This window comes from Microtus ochrogaster, unplaced genomic scaffold, assembly GCF_000317375.1.
Source record: "Microtus ochrogaster isolate Prairie Vole_2 unplaced genomic scaffold, MicOch1.0 UNK4, whole genome shotgun sequence".
NCBI classification, from domain to species: domain Eukaryota; kingdom Metazoa; phylum Chordata; class Mammalia; order Rodentia; family Cricetidae; genus Microtus; species Microtus ochrogaster.
Genome location: NW_004949102.1, coordinates 7513519 through 7530383, shown reverse-complemented (window position 1 = coordinate 7530383; position 16865 = coordinate 7513519). Strand labels below are relative to the sequence as shown.

The window sequence follows — 16865 nt, the reverse complement described above, 5'->3', positions numbered from 1 at the left end:
GAACAGCCAACCGATCCTATAGCAACCCATACACTCTTTGTTTAAGCTACCAATCCGTCCCCAGACTAATCTCTCCTCCCTAGAATTTCTCTAACCCGGTTTAGAAAGAGCCTGTGGGCTTCTCTCAGGGTCACCATGTGCCACCCCAACATGTCGGAATTAATAAAGAGCTCTTGTTTATTGCATATGTGGTTGCTGGTCTTTCCTTGGGGGCCTCTCTCAGACCCTGACAGAACAAGTCGTCCTTTGTTCCAGTCTAATGTTTTTAGTTTGTGGCGTTCCCTCCTTCCCAAATCCTTCCCTTCACTTAGTAATTCAGTTTAGAAGTCAGTTCTAAGTCTCTACTAGGCTCTTTAAAAATATATGTGGGTTTTTTTTTTATTTTTGTTTTGTGTGTGTGAGTGTGTGTTTGAAATGTGTGACTGTGTTCCATGTGAGTGCCCACAGAGGACAGAAGAAAACATCGGATTCTCCAAACCTAGTTAAAGGTCGTTGTGAGCCATCCAACATGGGTGTTAGGACCCAAACTTCAGAACCTCTGGAACAGTAGCAGGTGCTTTTAAAGCACAGAGACATTTCCTCTGCCTTGGATTAAGTGTTCTTCCTCATTGCCCCTTTGGCGTCCTGAACTTGTCTCTAAATGTGAAAATCACATTTGTTGCACTCTCCTTGTGTTTCTTTCTGGATTAATTGCTGTCCTTAAGCTTGAGAAACACACTGAATTTGTGTTTGGTTTCAGGAACCTAGGACTGTGTCTGGTGTATTATCACATATGTTAAAATAAACCAATTTTGAGTGCCTAACATGCAAAACACCAAGTGGCTGAAAATATGTATAAAAGTGACATGTCCATCTTTAAGGAGCTGAGTGTTTTGGAGGGAAGCAAGACCAGTGTGTCAGAAACACACACCTAGAACTACAAGATACTTATGTGCACCGAAAACAAGGCCTCCAGACCTGGAGCAGGAGGCTGACGGAGGAGTAGCCTAGAGAAGCATCAAATGGTTAGGAGGAGTGTCTTAAGGTGGGGGTGGGGAGGTGGGGGGGAGTGGGGGGTGGGGAGTATGAGAGAAACACTCCCTGTGCATATGGCGGACTTACTGTGTTGAGAGATGGGATGAAAGTGTTGGTTAAGGAAGAGATCAGGGGGTGCTGGGCAGGTCAGTGGGAGGGAGAAGAGCAATGGGTTAGACAGACAAGAGCAGAGCGTATAGGATTTTTTTTTTCTTTAAATGTGTGTCTTTGTCCCTTACATTCTGTCTTCAGAACAGAGTACTTCAGCATTCTAGATTGCTAATCCATCACCAATTCCTCAGCACCTTCAGAATCCAGAACGGAATTGTGGCCCTCAACATGGGAAGTTTCCCTATTAAGGAATTATATTTTCCTGAGATTACCTAAAGTCCTTAAAGGTATTGTATGCTGGATCCTTTTTCTTTGCTCCCTCTTTTCTTTCTCCTCCCTCCCTTCCTTCCTCCCTTCCTTCCCCTACCCTCTTACATGTCTTTCTTTTTTAAAATAATTTTTTTATGATTTATTTAACTTTATTTTATGTGCATTGGTGTGAAGGTGTCAGATCCCCTGGAAGTGGTTGTGAGCTGCCATGTGGTGCTGGGAATCGAACCCGGAACCTCTGGTGCTCTTTTAAATGCCTAGCCATCTCTCCAGCCCTTTCTTTTCTTTCTCTGTTAGAGTCTTTCTATGCTGCCTGTGATGACCTCAACCTCCTGAACTCATCCTTCTCACGCCTTCATTCTTCTCCTTCAGTCTTCCGAGTAGCTGGGACGAGTATGTCCCACCATGCCCAGATATATCTTTCCATCTTGACCGTAATTTTGTGTTTGTGTGATTCTTCCTCTTCAACCTGGATTGCACACAAACAATACAAGACATACAACTTCTCATTCATAGTAAATTTTTTTTATTTCAATTTCAATACATACTCAAAACTAGACAGACAATTCTAGAAATGCTAAACATGAGAAAAGAATAAAGAACTCATTAGCTCCCTTCCCAAGAATGGAGCTTTCAGGACTTCATTCAGTCCAAGTCACAGCCTGGACAATTTTTTTTAAAAAAGGATTTCTGTTTAGACAAGCAAACTGGACGGAAACCCTAAGGGGAAAAAAAAAACCTACCAATATGGATTTGGAATATTTTTCCAAACTCTGGTTTTTGCAGGACCTGGACTTACCAGTCTCGTCAACATTCCACTTAATTTTCAAGGGCCCTATTGGTTATCTCCTTGATTTCTTACTGCTCAAAGCAGCAACCACTAGCCTTCCAGTTTGGTGCTTCATATGCAACTAGAGAACTCCTCCTCTTCTTCTTCTTCTTCTTCTTCTTCTTCTTCTTCTTCTCCTCCTCCTCCTCCTCCTCTTCTTCTTCTTCTTCTTCTTCTTCTTCTTCTTCTTCTCCTCCTCCTCCTCCTCCTCCTCCTCTTCTTCTTCTTCTTTTTGGTTTTTTGAGACAGGGTTTCTCTGTAGCTTTGGAGCCTGTCCTGGAACTAGCTCTTGTAGACCAGACTGGCCTCGAACTCAGAGATCCACCTGCCTCTGCCTCCCGAGTGCTGGGATTAAAGGTGTGTGCCATCACTGCCTGACTTTACAAGACTCTTCTTAAGTCCCACATTCTTTAGAAGACCTCCTTCCCAGGCCCCATTATCCTCTCCTTTCTCTAAAGGACAGGTCCCCTCAGCTTGTATCTCATGTCTCTAATAGTCTGTATTAAGAAACACAGCAGGAACTGGAGAGATAGCTCAGCAATGAAGAGTGCTTGCTGCCCTTGCACTGCACCTGAATTTTGTTCCCAGCACTCATGTCAAGTGGCTCACAAATGCCTTTAACTCTGGCTCAGGGGGATCCAACACCTACACTCATGTGCCCCACCCTTCATAAATAATTAAAACCTAAAGAAATCTTTTTTTAAGGTATAGCAGCTCCACCCTACACACACACACACACACACACACACACACACACACACACACACACGCATTTGCCAGTTTCTCAGCCCTTAGCTGTAGATAAGGATGGCTATGCGTTGAAAGAAGGAAATGGAAAGTTGGAAGCTCCGCAGATTTTCCCCCTTCGTCTACATATGATTTCAATTCATTTAGAATCCTTCTGGAGGTTAAATCTTACTACTGCCACCAGATTAGAATGTCACCTTTAAATCATTATGTTAATAATTTAACTTTATAGGTGAAATTGAGACTTCTATGAGATGAAGTTGCTAATGTATTAGCGTGTATTTTTCTTTTCTTGTTTCAGATTTAATAATTACTTCCTTTCCTCTCCCCTCATTAGTTAAATAAATTTGATTTCTCAAGGGCAAGGCTCATCATGCTTATTCAGCTCCCATATCTACAAAACCATTTATTAGTCTTCTTGTTTCCCACGCAGGATCAAGATTGGGTCTGGTTACACAGTGTGTGCTAAGAAAAGAATAATTTTATTGACTTGAATCCTCGTAGGACGTGAATCATTTAAAGAAGCTGAGACCTCAGTGAATTCTTGCTGCAAGTTGGTCCAGTTCTCAGTGAACAGCCATGGGCCCAAAGAAATATACCAAGTACGTAATCTTGTTTACTCATCTAAGCCATAAACACCAATCTCCACTAATGTTGTCACTCAAAGCTCTCTAGATGGCGTGAGTCACAGAGCAGGACCTTGACTAAGTGTGTTTGACTTGACCGTCTGTTTGCAGAAAAACAAAACAAAACAAAACAGAGCTGGATCTGTGTTTCATGCGGCAACAAAAGACTTTTGCCAAAAAGAAAGCACCAGGCTGTTCAGGATGGGAACTGCTGCACTATTGAAGAGCGTTTAGGGTAGTTCAAGACCGGGCTGAGAGTCTGTGCTCTTTTGTAAACACACACACACATACAATCATTTTGAAAATTTGCTACACTAGAAATGATGCAGTAGTATTGTTGTGTACTTACAGAATGAGAATACATCAAAACAGCACAAGCTTTAAGAAGTTTAGTCAAAATCAACTTATTTGTATCTTTCCGCTAGACGTGGGAATATTTTTAAACCCTTTTGCCTGAACTTGGAGGACTAGGGATGTAACTCGGGTGGTGGAGCCTTGTTTAGCAAGTGCAAGTCCCTAGGTTCTGTCACTAGTATGGGAGGAGAGGAGTCAAGGACTCCAAAATACTTCCTTTCCCTCAAAAGGAATTGGTATCTAGTAGAAGATGGAAAAATAAAGGAAATAATAGTACATCAAACTGTTTGCCATTGGTGGCTGGTTTTGCTACCCTAGTTCTAGAAAAAGACATTTTTAGATGTGGTTAGGAAGATGATTTGACCATTAATCCAAGCAAGCCAGTAAGAATCAGAAATGGAGTTGTGACATTCCCTAGCTATATTCTTTTTTTCATGACTGGCCAGTTGGCCTTTCCTGGCAAAGTCAGGGCCATTTCAATATGGAGGGCAAGGAGGTAGGTATTCAAAATTGCTGTAGGGGGTCTTTAAGGTAGGGTAGTCTAGTTGTCTGCAGGAGTTTCCTTGGGCATTCTTCTAAAGCAACTTCTCTGAGTGATTCAAAACTCCTATTAAAAGAAAGTTAGCTTACTGGATGCCAGCCTATCTTGGAGAAGACCGTATTTGCTTAACCCTTTAACCTTAAGTTTTTCCTCAGCATGCAAGCTAGCTATGAGTTCTATTCAGTTGATGAGCTCCCAAGTTCCCAAACTTAAACAGAGACTGGAGACATGCAGAGTTTGGATTCTTGAGTCAGCAACGCAACTGGATATTCTATCCTTTTTTTCAGGTTTCAAGAAAACAGGGCATTAAAGCCTATGGCAAATGTCTCTATTAAATTTGAGAAAAAATTAGGTCCAGATGGTGATGAGGTAAGAAAAACCGGGTTAGTAGTATATGTCCTATGCCATTTTCCTTGGGATTGCTTACAAGGGGCTTTATAAACTTCCCATGAAAAGCAAAGAGAAGCAAACATTTATATCCAGAGTGAGGTTAGTTTATTTTATTTTATGAAAAGGAAACAGAGAGGTTAAGGGGGACAACAAGGACATAATAGCAACACATCAGGACACAAAACCTAAAAATTAGTAACTTACCTTAGGACATATTAAATTCTAATTCACATTGACATCAAGGCTATTTTTATAATTGGTTAGCGCACAGTACATATACATTTTTTTTTTTTTTTTTGGTTTTTCGAGACAGGGTTTCTCTGTGGCTTTGGAGCCTGTCCTGGAACTAGCTCTGTAGACCAGGCTGGTCTCAAACTCACAGAGATCCGCCTGCCTCTGCCTCCCGAGTGCTGGGATTAAAGGCATGCGCCACCACCGCCCGGCTTACATATACATTTTTGATTGATTTTTTAAGTTAATATATAAAGTATTTGTTTGCTTGTTTTGTAGTACCAGAGACTAAAGCCAGCCCCTCATGTGTACCAGCCACTCACGCCACATTTTAACTACAGGGGTCTCACAAAGTTGCCCAGGGTAGCCTTGAGCTCAAGATCCTTCTGCTCTGGAGTAACCAAGACCACGAGCCTATGCCACTAAGCCTAGCAAAGTAATAAATTTCAATATGGCACTGGATGTGTCTTATGTATGTCAGTATAATTGATTCCTATTTGTCCCCTTCCTGCCACTTCCCCTTCCGTGTTCTCTCTTCCTCTTGCTGACCCATTTCTTCCGTCTGAAACAGTACCCTCTTCTGTGTTCGTGTCACCTATGTAATACAAGTAGTGTCCTAGTTAGCTTTACTGTCAACCCGACACAGCCCAGAGTCACCCAGAAGGGAGTCTCAGCTGAGGACTAGCCCAGGTCAAACTGGTTTGGAGACTCGTCTGCAAGGGGTTCTCTTGATTGGTAATTGATGTAGAAAGGCCTAGTCCGCTGTGGGCAGCACCATTCCCTGGGTAGACAGTCTGGGCTAGAAAGCTAACTAAGCATAAGCCTGGGAGTGAGTCAGCAATCCTTTCATGGTTTCTGCTCCAGGTCATTTCTCTCAACAGCGGACTGCATCTGGGAAGTATAAGCCCAATAAATCCTTTCCTCCCCCAGTTGCTTCTTATCAGTGTGTTTTTATTGCAGCAACAGAAAGGAAACTAGAACACCCACCACCTTGAGATCTCTTCCTCCCACTGATGGTTTTCTTCCTCCACCCCCCAACACATTTAAATCTAGTTTTTGCATATGAAAGAAAAACAAGTGCATTTATCCTTCTGAGTATGGCTTGTTTTACTTAACATAATGGGCTCCCATCCCTTTTCCTGAAACTACCATAATTTCATTCTTCTTTAAAGCCCATTATGTATATAGACCACAAAGTCTTTATCTATTCATCTATTGGATATCTGGCTTGGTTTTCACCCCTTAGTGATTGTGAATGGCACAGCAGTAAGCATGGCTGTCCATAGCTCTCTGTGGTCTGTTGATTTGGGGTTGTATAGCTGCTGTCTCCCTGTTTTTAATTCTTTTGAGAAACTTCCACACGAACTTCCTGAACTTCCGTGGTGGCTGCAGGGTTTACACTCCCTCCAGCAGTGCAGACGGGTTTCAAGGTCACAGCTTAGAGCAAAATTCCATTGGATGTCTTGGTTGCTTTCCCAAGATTATCATATTCAAGTGAATTTTTGAAGCCAACTTTTATTTCGCCAGCGATAATGTAAGTCAACTTGACAAAATTAAAAACATATTCCAATTGCTAGGTTTAGTCAACTGCTACAGGCTGATTTGGAGCAGAGGTGCCATTTCTCAGAAAAGTCCAGAAGTTAAAATGTTTTCCTCACAGACTTTTCCCCCTAAAATTAATTTAAAAAAAAAAAAAAACTTTAAGGGGGAAAAAAGGTCTTCATATCACACAATATACTTGTTTCCCTTAACTTTCGTTTTGAACAAGTAGACGTTAGTTTTCCAAAAGCTAAAAACAAAACGATTAGCTCTTTGGGTTTTGTCCCGTATTTCTCCTCGTCCTTTCTGAAAGAAGGGGCTGGGCTCCTTCAGTCCTCATCTAACCCAAGGGCCAGAGCAGCTGGCAGCTTCCTCCTGCAGTGCCGCGCATTCCTCCCGCCTATGGCTCCACCCCATTCTTACTGTCTCCTTCTTCTCCATCTGCTCCCAGCTTCATTCGCTTTTCAGCGCATGCCTCCTTTTCCCAGAACCCCACCTTAAGTCTTTGGGGGCATGGCCTCTTCCGAAAGATGATGCAAACCTCGGATTATGCTTGTCTGCTTGTATTCTGATTTTTAAGTGTGCTACGAAGGCAATTCATGGTCTCCGTCTCCTGTGTTCTTTCCATTCCTACTTAGACAACCCACAGCTAAGCACATGCGGAGGAGCCCTTACTTTATCAGACAGGGCACTCTCACGGTCCGAATAGCAACACTTCTACCAATACAATGACGTTTCGTACTACACAGAGAAGTGACATCAAAATTTAGCTATTTTTCAACAACTTTAAAAGAATTATATTTTGCAGAGATATTCAGAAATGCAAAATGCTCTCTCTTTCCCCTTCTATGGGGAGTCAGTTCCCAGCTCAGTTGGCAGAGTTGTCCCTGGAGGCCCTTGGAGTCGGCACTGCTTAGGTTGCTGTCCTTTGTAGCTGGTTTTCTCCTTAAAGGTTAGCCTCTGGGTCAGCATCAGTTGAGGGGAAAGGTGTGATTCCACGTGTCTGCTACTCTACAGCCTATGTGGCATTGTGCATGTGTAGGCGTGTGCTCATGTGTAGGGTACACGTACGTGTGCGTGTGTGTGTATGTGTCTGTGTACGTGTGTGAAGGGGTCTATGGGGGCTGAGGGTACGTGTGTGTGTGTGTGTGTGTGTGTGTACTTGTGTGTGAGGGTCTATGGGAGTCGATAGTTCATGTGTGTATATGCGCATATGAAGACAAGAAGTCACCCTCAGGTTTTGCTCCCAGGGACCCCCTCACCTTATTTTTTGAGACCGAGTCTTTCACCCATTTCTGGCTTTGTTGCTCAGGCTAAGCTGACCAGCCAAGTAGTGCCAGGGCTCTCCCTGTATTTGCCTCCTCAGAGCTGGGATTCCAATCATGTGTCACGACGCATGACTTTTTATGAGGTTGCTGTGGATCTCTTGCTCACGTGGCAAGCACTTTTCGTGACTGAGTTAGCTTCCAACGGCAGGTCCACATTACCGTCTACAAACTTCTTCCCAAATCTCAGGATTTCAAGAATCTTGCTCTCCTGGCTGTAGACCTTGTTACAAAACCCCCAGAATACAACACAGGCAAAAGGGTCTCCTCATTTAGGGTCTAGAAAAAGACCCTCCCAGTGAGAACGAGATGAGGTCATGCTGTTTAGTGAGTGTGACTCAGGCACAGGCAGAGCGCTCAGTGGGAAAGTGTTCACAATGCATGTGTGAAGGACCTGAGGCTGAATCCCCAGGTCAGGGCTAGTAGACTGCTTGCCTGGCATAGGCAAAGCCCTTGGTTACCCCAGTACAGGATAGACCAGGCATGATGGCAGAAGCCTGGAATACACACTTAAGAGGTGGAGGCAGGAGGATCAGAAGTTAGCTTAATGATGAATCCTAGTCTTAATAAAAAAAGAAAGATTTTTTTTTTTTTAATGTGGCAGTGTGGGGCCATAACTCCTGTATTTGGGGGGAAGGGCCAGAGACAAGATTCCTGGGACTTGCTTGTCAGTCCGTCTAGCTGATATAGTAAGCTCGGGGTTCAGAAACACTGTCTCAGAATATAAGGTGCGGAGAAAGACAACTGATGTCTGGCCTCTACCAGCACACACACACGTGCACAGAGAGGAGAGGTGTGGCTTGAGATCACTAATTCTGTTTCTTGTCTACAGATATATGATACAACTGGGCAATCAAAATTTGTCCTTAAGAACCTCAGATACTACACAGTCCATCCAAATATGGTAGGTGGCAAAGCATCGCCGCAAGACCTCTGAGGGTGAACTTCAGCAATGGGTCCAGAACTCCAACTACAGAGTAACCCTAATACCTCCAAAGTATCCCCCTGGTTTCCAGGATGGGGAATCAGGAGCGGTTTGGCGGATACATGGTAGGAGGAGAGACTCAGGGAGGAAGTGGTCCCTGCTCATTTTATTCTTCAGTAGAGAAAATTCGATCAGGGAAAATACGTGTAACCCATGCTTCCTCCCTCCCCTCCGCTCTAGTCTTCCTATTCAGAGAAAAGCAAGCTGCGTGGTGCTGGTGCGCACACCAGCAGTGACTCACTGTGCTTTGTGACTGTCTTTGCCTTCTAACCCCTCTACAGCTTGTTAATAATGCCCGTGTCTGGAGACAGATGTTGGTGGAAATAAGAGAAAAGCTGAGCTGAGCTGAGCTTCCGGGGTGCCCCTCCACCTCAGAGACAGGTGGAGAAAGGCCAAGCAGGCTGAGCCACAAACAACTTCTATTTGTGCCACTAAGGCTAGATGCTATCTTTTTGTGTGTGTGTGACTTTAATCATCTTGTTCTGTTACTATGGAAACCCTTCCGGTGCATTTCCCCAGGCTCCTAGTTTATTTGCAGTTTTAAGGGAAGGCTGTGACAGAGAGCTTCTAAAAGTTTGAAATCAACAAAGTTAAAGGCAGGTTGGTTCAGGCCCTGCTCCTGAGGTAGCCTCTCAGCCTACCCTGCAGAGTGAGGGGAAATTGGCCAACTGATGCCTTAGTCCTCCCTTGATCTAATCCCTTTGTCTGTCTGGAAACCTTTCTCTCTACTCAGGCCAAATACTACGAGCCTTTGAAGCCCACTAAGCTGCAAAGATTCCTGGCTCAAAGGAAGAAAATCAACAGTTTCATGGTAAACGTGACTGAGTACGATCAGGATATGACCTTACTGCTCATGACCAACAACCCACCTCCCTGCTCTGTCAGCCAGCAGGAACAGGAAGGAGCTCCAAAATACTTTCCCCCGGAATTTCAGTTCAAGGTAATGGTGCCCAAGAAAGTCTCCTGGCAGCCTCTGTATGGACCAGAGGGAGGCAGGGATGAGAGGAAACATGGAGAAAGCCAATTTAACCTAGAGAAGGGTTACCAAGATGCTACTACCTACCTCCTTCTTGTGCCTGGCCATACATTCCCTGAATTCAGAATAGCTGTGAGTCTACATGGGCTACATAGCAAAACCCTGCTGTCTCAAAACAAAACAACACACTGCTGAACATATTCAGTAAAATAAAAGCTAGAGCAAGACTATGGCGTGATCATAGGACAAATTCTATCTTGAAGAACCTTGGAATCCAATAGGCCAAAAAACGATATATATAAATGACAGCAATTCTACTGTACCAGGATATGTGAATAATCTAAGAATACTTAAGATATAGAAATTATGTAGGCTGGAGAAGAATCTCCATGTTGGGGAGAAGGGAGTAATTGTGGAAGTGACTCACTACAAAAGAATAGGAGACTGTTCCAATAGGGACTTGGGCAGGCTTGGAGACATACGAAAGAGAAAGTGGCAGGAGATAAAAGGGTGTAATCAAGTTTGTGTATTAGAAAGAGCATTTGCAGGCTGAAGGAAGGTGCATTAGTTACAGAAGAGACAAAAGTCAGAAAGATTACTTCTGATGCTGCCTTAATAGTCGATATGAGCAGCACTGAGAATTTGAACTAAATTCAAAAGAGCAGAGGAAGTGAAGACAATTCTTTTAAGAGCATTTGGGATTCGGGAGCTAAGGAAAATGGTGACAGCCTGGAAAGCAGCCCCAGCCTAACAGGAAGAAATTAAATAAGTAAAAGTACAAACGAAAGAAGCTAACAGAGATGCAAGTCTGGGAAGGGGAGAGCCCAGAGAGACCTATCCTTATAGCAAAATGTGAGCCGGGAGTAAGGACTTCTGTAGCCACTACATGGGTGGCAGTGAGCGATGCCAAAACGCAGTGGTGTATACTGAAAAAGAACTCATGAGTTCATTGTCTGCGGTCCCTCGGGTCTCAGCCTTTGTGCCCTTTGACAGTAACGTCAGTGTTTATTGTGGTAGTGGGTGTAATGTGTTTCTGAGCAAGGGACAAAGGTGGGCCAGGGTTGCTCTCTTTAGCACAGAGAAGGGAACAAAGCAGACATGTAACCTGAGTGCTCAACGAGCTTTCTTTCCAAAGCTGCACCACCCCCCCCCCCCGTGAGACCCCGAGGTCAGGGGCAGGCCTGGTCATGCTCATTAACAAGCAGTACTAGGGGAATTGTATCAGTGGACAGTGTCAAGGCTCTGCCTCGGAAGACTGGAGAGCATGCTGTCTCTAGTGGCTCTGTTCCTGCTGTACGTCCCTCCCCAGCTTTTTGAGACCTAGGGTTACACGCAAGAAAAGCAGTCTTCACTATGTCCAGGCACAGTGTAGCTTCCAGTACGCAAGCAGATGAACGCTCACATGAACCGTTGTTGCTCCCAGCCCCTTCTAAGTGCCTCTGGCCCCAGCACCTGTCTTCTATGAGAATGCCCAAGGAGCTTGGTTTTGCACAATATGACTCTCTCTACCCCTAGTATGGACCAGGTATAGATAAAAGAGCCACAGAAACAAAATTCCTAGGCTGGTAACTTATCTGAGGTGCAGACTGTTGCCTCCAAACCCAAATAAACCCAAATTAAACCAATCAACGTACTAACCACCAAATCCCCGAGTTAATCAGAGATTTTCATGTCTAAGCACCTGTATTAGGAGATGGACTGATTAAGGCCATGGGAATGAAACTCGAAAGGGCACACAGGGTGATGCCGCAAATCAAACCAAGGGGAGGAGGGCAGTGCAAGGGCCAGAGATGTGTTTGTTTGAAGTTATGGTGAAGGAAGAAAGATCGATATAGATTGTATCCCTTGTATCTACCTCTACATACGTATCTATGTAGACTACATAAGGGCTATAGAAGTTTCAGAGTTTGAGAAGGGGAAGGGAAGAGGAGGAGGAAGAGACAGACAGGAAGACAGAAGGGACATATTAATATGTCATAGTTAAGATAACCGGTAACTCTCCACTAGTGCCATCTTGGATCCTAAATAACTTTCAGTTCCTGCTTATTTTATTTGCATTTAAATCTTAGAAATGAAAAGAAGAAAGCCTTTACTTTTGAGAGGAGGAGTGGCATGCGGAGGTCAGAGGACACCCTGGCAGGCAGGGTAGGCTCTCTCTTTCATCTTGTAAATTGTGAGGATGGAAATGAAACCCTTAGGCTTGGCGATAAGCCCCTTTGTCTACCTTTACCAATGAGCCGTCTCACCACCCTTTTCTTTTCCTTTTCTTTTGCGCTGAGGTCCAATTCTACTAAGGTTCTGCTGTTTTTAATGGCAGGGTCATTAACTGTGTCTTAGTTTCTAGGTTCTGCTGTCTCCTTAAGTCACCTGTCAACTTACAGAGCATTTTGTTGTCTTCCAAGTGGACCAGCTTCAAGAGAAGGCATTCAGAACGAAAAAGCAATAGTTCAGTGGCAACCCCAACTATTTTTTAAAAAGATTTTAAAATGATGAAAGAGTTCAGTATGTCAGTTGGTAACTCCATCTCTTCTACTATGTGCCAGACCCTATGAAGGCTAAGAGTCCCAGGGTAAATAAGCCACCAGGGGCTTTGCTTTGCAGAAGTATAAGTCCAATGGCTTATCTATGCAGACCACAGGCAAAGAAGCAACCACACAGATGGCAACAGAATGGGACAGGTGCTGTGGAGATCAGGGAAAGGGAGTGCCATGTGAGGGGAGCTCTACTGTGATTCAGGAAGGTTCTCAGCAGAGCTCGGGACTATTCATCAGATACTTAGGGCTGGGGAAATCTCATGTGATTGCTGCTCCCGGCAAGCGGGGCTCCTTTTACATAGCCTCGCGTTAGGAAAACATTGATTTTTCTCTAGTGAGCTAAATCAGGAGAATAAGGCAATTCAAACAGAGTCAGGTGAAGAATGGTTCAAGTTACTGACGATGCTTCTCTTGGGAGAAACAGAGCCTGGGAGGAACATGGTGGACGTCCTCGCGATTTTTGAGTATGCTATGCAAGAGGCACTGGATCCCTGCTGTTTGCACTGTTTCGGAGAAAGCTATAAGGAGATGGTGGCTATTGGTTGGCTGAAGAGGAAGCTTATTACTAACATCATTGTCACGATGATTAGCGTGTGTGTTACATGAGGAGGAGGCAGGACAGGCATGCTTATATTAGATCATATGTGGGAATCAGAAGCCAACTCGGTGGATTTAGCTCTGGGGTTGGAACTCAGGTCTCCAGGCTTGTACAGCAAGTGCCTTTACTTGCTGAGGTGTGGGACAACAGGATCATCACTTGGCAGGGAGATTATGGATGGGATACGAGTGCCAGACAGTCACGCTGGATGACTTTTAAGAATCGGAAAGTTTTTGATTATGTGACCTTTAGGAATGGTAAAATTATCACCTCATAAGACCTTTCATTCTATGGCCTTTGCACAGGAGAGAAAAGAATGTAGTAGATTAGACTACATTGGGACTCTTAGGCAGCCATCTCTAAGGAAGGAAGGTAGTGGTTCATGGGCCTGTTTCCCAATTTACTCCTAAATATTTGGTCTCCCAAGCAATTCACGGATGGGGTCTAAGTGTGCTGTGTCAGAAACACAGACAGGCCCATCTGTGTCCTTACCCAATGTCAGAATTCATTGAATAGCAATAAACTCACAGGCGACTTTGCTTTCTTTGGTTGGCTGCAATTTGCCAAGCGGTCCTGATTTCCCTCGATAGCCGGCTGCCGACAAAGACAGATCATTTCATTACAATCTTAACTATGAATAAAAACCTCTCGGTTTCGTACACATTACACGTCACACAGTGAATCTGTCTATCCCTTTATCCAGCTACAGATATGAAGGTTTCAGAATGGCTCGAGAAGGGTCATAGGGGCTGCAGAGACTTTTCTGGAGGCAGAGGCAGGGTTATTGCAGATGCAAATGAATTACCACAGGTGCTTAGATCAGATTAGCAATCCAGGTGGAGAAGAACCCAGCTGGAAAGCTCCTGGAAGCACAGAGCTAAGTGGCCGTGCTGCAGGGTCCAGCTGAGCTGCGGAGGCACAGGGCCGTGAACGTGGGGTCTGGATGGATGGATGAAGGAATGGGTGGATGGGCAAAAAAATAAAAAAAATCAAGTTAGCTTTGCCAAGAGGTGGAGACTAAGCTGAGCCGGAGCCTCAGGGCAGCCATGAGTTCTCCACTTGCCAGTCCTTTGGCACACGCATTGGTCACATGGCCAGTCTCTGGGGCTGCCGCCAGCACAGTATTAGGTGACTTCTAGGTGACTTCCTCTTTATGGAGTTCAGGAGCAAGCCACTGGTTTGGTGTGTCCAGTACGGTCTCGGGTTTTTCTGATATGGCTTTACCTATCAGTTTAGGAGTAAGTTACTTGCCAGTGTGCCTCGGGGTTGGTGCTGAATGGGAGATGCTTCCTATGTGTGCTACGAAATACAGAATCCTCCTCCTCTGCATTTGCCCTCAAAATGAAGCCAAATGCAGCCGAGGAACGGCACCGCTACTGTTTCACACAACACGCAGTTACTTAGCGCAAGACACAGTGCGACTGCATAAATTCTTTCCCCAAACCCAGGGAGCTTCCTCTGCTATTCACTTTGGGGAACCCATAACTAAGGAGTTCAGCAGATTGCTCATGAAACCGACCAAGCTTTAGGAACGTTACCTAACAACGAATCCCCATCTCCACTCCTCTCACTGTGGTTTCTGAGTTCCCACCTGTCCCTCTGCTAGGCTGGGCACACCATTTTACCATAGGCCATTGTGATCTAGTCTAGGAAGCCAGCTCAGTTTGTCAACTTCCAAGGATTCAGCTTCCTTCCTCCTTTACTCTTTTCTCCCCCCTCAGGAAACTCACCATCAGCACAAACCCACCAAGGACTTCTGCCTCCCCACGATGCCTCAGAAAAAGAAGTTAAGACCAGATCTGAAGCCAATCTTCTCTGTGAAACAGACAGGCGACCCCGCCTCCAAGGGACAGCAGTGGTTTAGGTGAAATGCTAGCTCTTGTTGTGTCTGTTTCCCTCTTCTCTTTCTCTTGGTCGTATTGCTGTGTCGCTTACAAACACAAATGGAAACCCAAGGAGACCGAAGATGAGGTCGACTGGAAGAGGATGCAGTGGCGCTTCCTCGTGTAATTTTGGTTGTAAAGAAGATGTCAAAGCACGTAAGACAGTCTTCATGTTCCGTGAGATAAGTGTTGTCTTCAGCAGCAGGGCCTACCATCAGGTAGCGGAGATGCAGTAGGACCAAGACACATAGGAACTCACAGCGACTGTGGCAACTGGTACAAGACCTGACCAAGTTGAGACAGAAAGTTCTCAGCACTGAGAAGTGAACATGGTATCCTACCCTTAACCAAGACACTATCTGCAGTAAATACACACTGGCAAAGAGAACACTGGTTTTCTCCAATGGAGTCTCCCTATGCCACATTTCAGGACAGGCCCCGTGCCCAGGAGTAGTTGGCCAACACAATACAACAATCCCAATGGTATTTTTTTTGTGGACTTTTGATCTAATTGTTCTTTGTTTTAGCATTTCATTAGCCTTTTGCTTATTTGTTTTGATCTTCATTTTTGTGGGTTTTTGTGTTTCTTATTTTCTTTTCATTTTTAAATTCTTTTTTTGGAGAGAGAGAACAGGAAGTTGTATGAGGAGGATCTGGGAGGAATTGGGAAATGGAAAATCTTGATCAAAATTTGTATGGAAAACATTTTTTTTTCACTACAAATGAAGAAAAAAAGCAGGGTTGTGGTACTGCCCACCTTTAATCCCAGCACTCCAGAGGTAAAGGCAGGCAGATCTCTGTGAGTTTGAGGCCAGCGTGATCAACAGAGCGAGTTCCAGGTCAGCCAGGGATACACAGGAAACCCTGTCTTAAAAACCCAAAAAACAAAAACAAAAATGCAAAAAAGGCTACAATATGACCTATGACATCACTTATATGTTAATGAAAGAAACACAGCAAAGCAAAACTAAAGTTTTCCATTGACGGTAATTTCAAAACTGAAGGAAAATGTATAAATATATTCTAAGGTCTGCATTTGGAGGAGACAGCAAAATCAAAGTGTAAGTTAAGAACGAGAGGAACAAATGCTATCAGGACACAGCAAAAGAAGGTTTTTGAAGGCTGGGAGCTGGCTCAGGAAAGTGCTCACTGCACTCGTTTGGGGACTAACTTTGGTGTAAACCCATCACACTGGGAGGTGGAGACAGGAGGATCTCTGGAGCTTCCTGGCCAGACAGTCTAGCAAACTCCAGGTTCAATGAGAGCCCCTGTCTCAAAAACTAAAGGAGAGATTGAGGAAGACACCCAACACATGTCTCTGGCCTCCACACTTGCATGCACACATATGCACACGCATGCACAGATGTATGCACATACATTAACATTTTTTAAAGACAGGCATAAGAAGCTTTTATTTGAAACTAACTATTCATAGGAAGAGATTTTAACTAACATTGAAAAGACAGGGGATTCTGGAATTAGCTGAAAGGTTATAGTGTGACCAGTATCCTAATCCTGCCATTTTTTTTTAAAACCAACCACACCAACCCTCTGGTCATTGTCCTTTCTTGCATGGGATCTCTGAGGATGTAGCTAGCTGACTGCCCATTAGCCCACAGCCCTGGATCAACCAAGTGCACTTTTGTTGGTTAAGGTTTTCCACTGACAATGATTTCAAGACTGAAGGAAAGTATTCCGAAATTTATGCTTTGAGGAGACAGAAGAAAATGTACCCTGATCTCATCTTTGCTCCAGCCTCCCAAGTAGAGGTGAAGAAAGACGGTAAGTTCTCCTCCCTCAGCACTGGGCTCTACTAGACTGTGAGCTCTCCTCCCTCCTCACTGTGCTCTACTAGACTGTGAGCTCTCCTCCCTCCACACTGTGCTCTGCTAGACTGTGAGCTCTCCTCCCT

General features: G+C 44.4%; 1 protein-coding gene across 1 annotated transcript in view; it reads left to right on the top strand.

Moving 5' to 3' along the window:
• Positions 1 to 1332: 1332 nt before the first annotated feature.
• Tsga13 (testis specific 13) overlaps positions 1333 to 16865 on the top strand; it is a 19873-nt gene continuing 4340 nt past the window's right edge. The window contains exons 1-7 of the mRNA XM_005365792.2: positions 1333 to 1412; positions 3405 to 3573; positions 4780 to 4861; positions 8810 to 8881; positions 9696 to 9902; positions 14792 to 14934; positions 16608 to 16735. Of these exons, the coding sequence (XP_005365849.1) occupies positions 3551 to 3573; positions 4780 to 4861; positions 8810 to 8881; positions 9696 to 9902; positions 14792 to 14934; positions 16608 to 16735 (655 nt within the window). The 5' untranslated portion in view covers positions 1333 to 1412; positions 3405 to 3550. The remainder of the gene's footprint in view (positions 1413 to 3404; positions 3574 to 4779; positions 4862 to 8809; positions 8882 to 9695; positions 9903 to 14791; positions 14935 to 16607; positions 16736 to 16865) is intronic.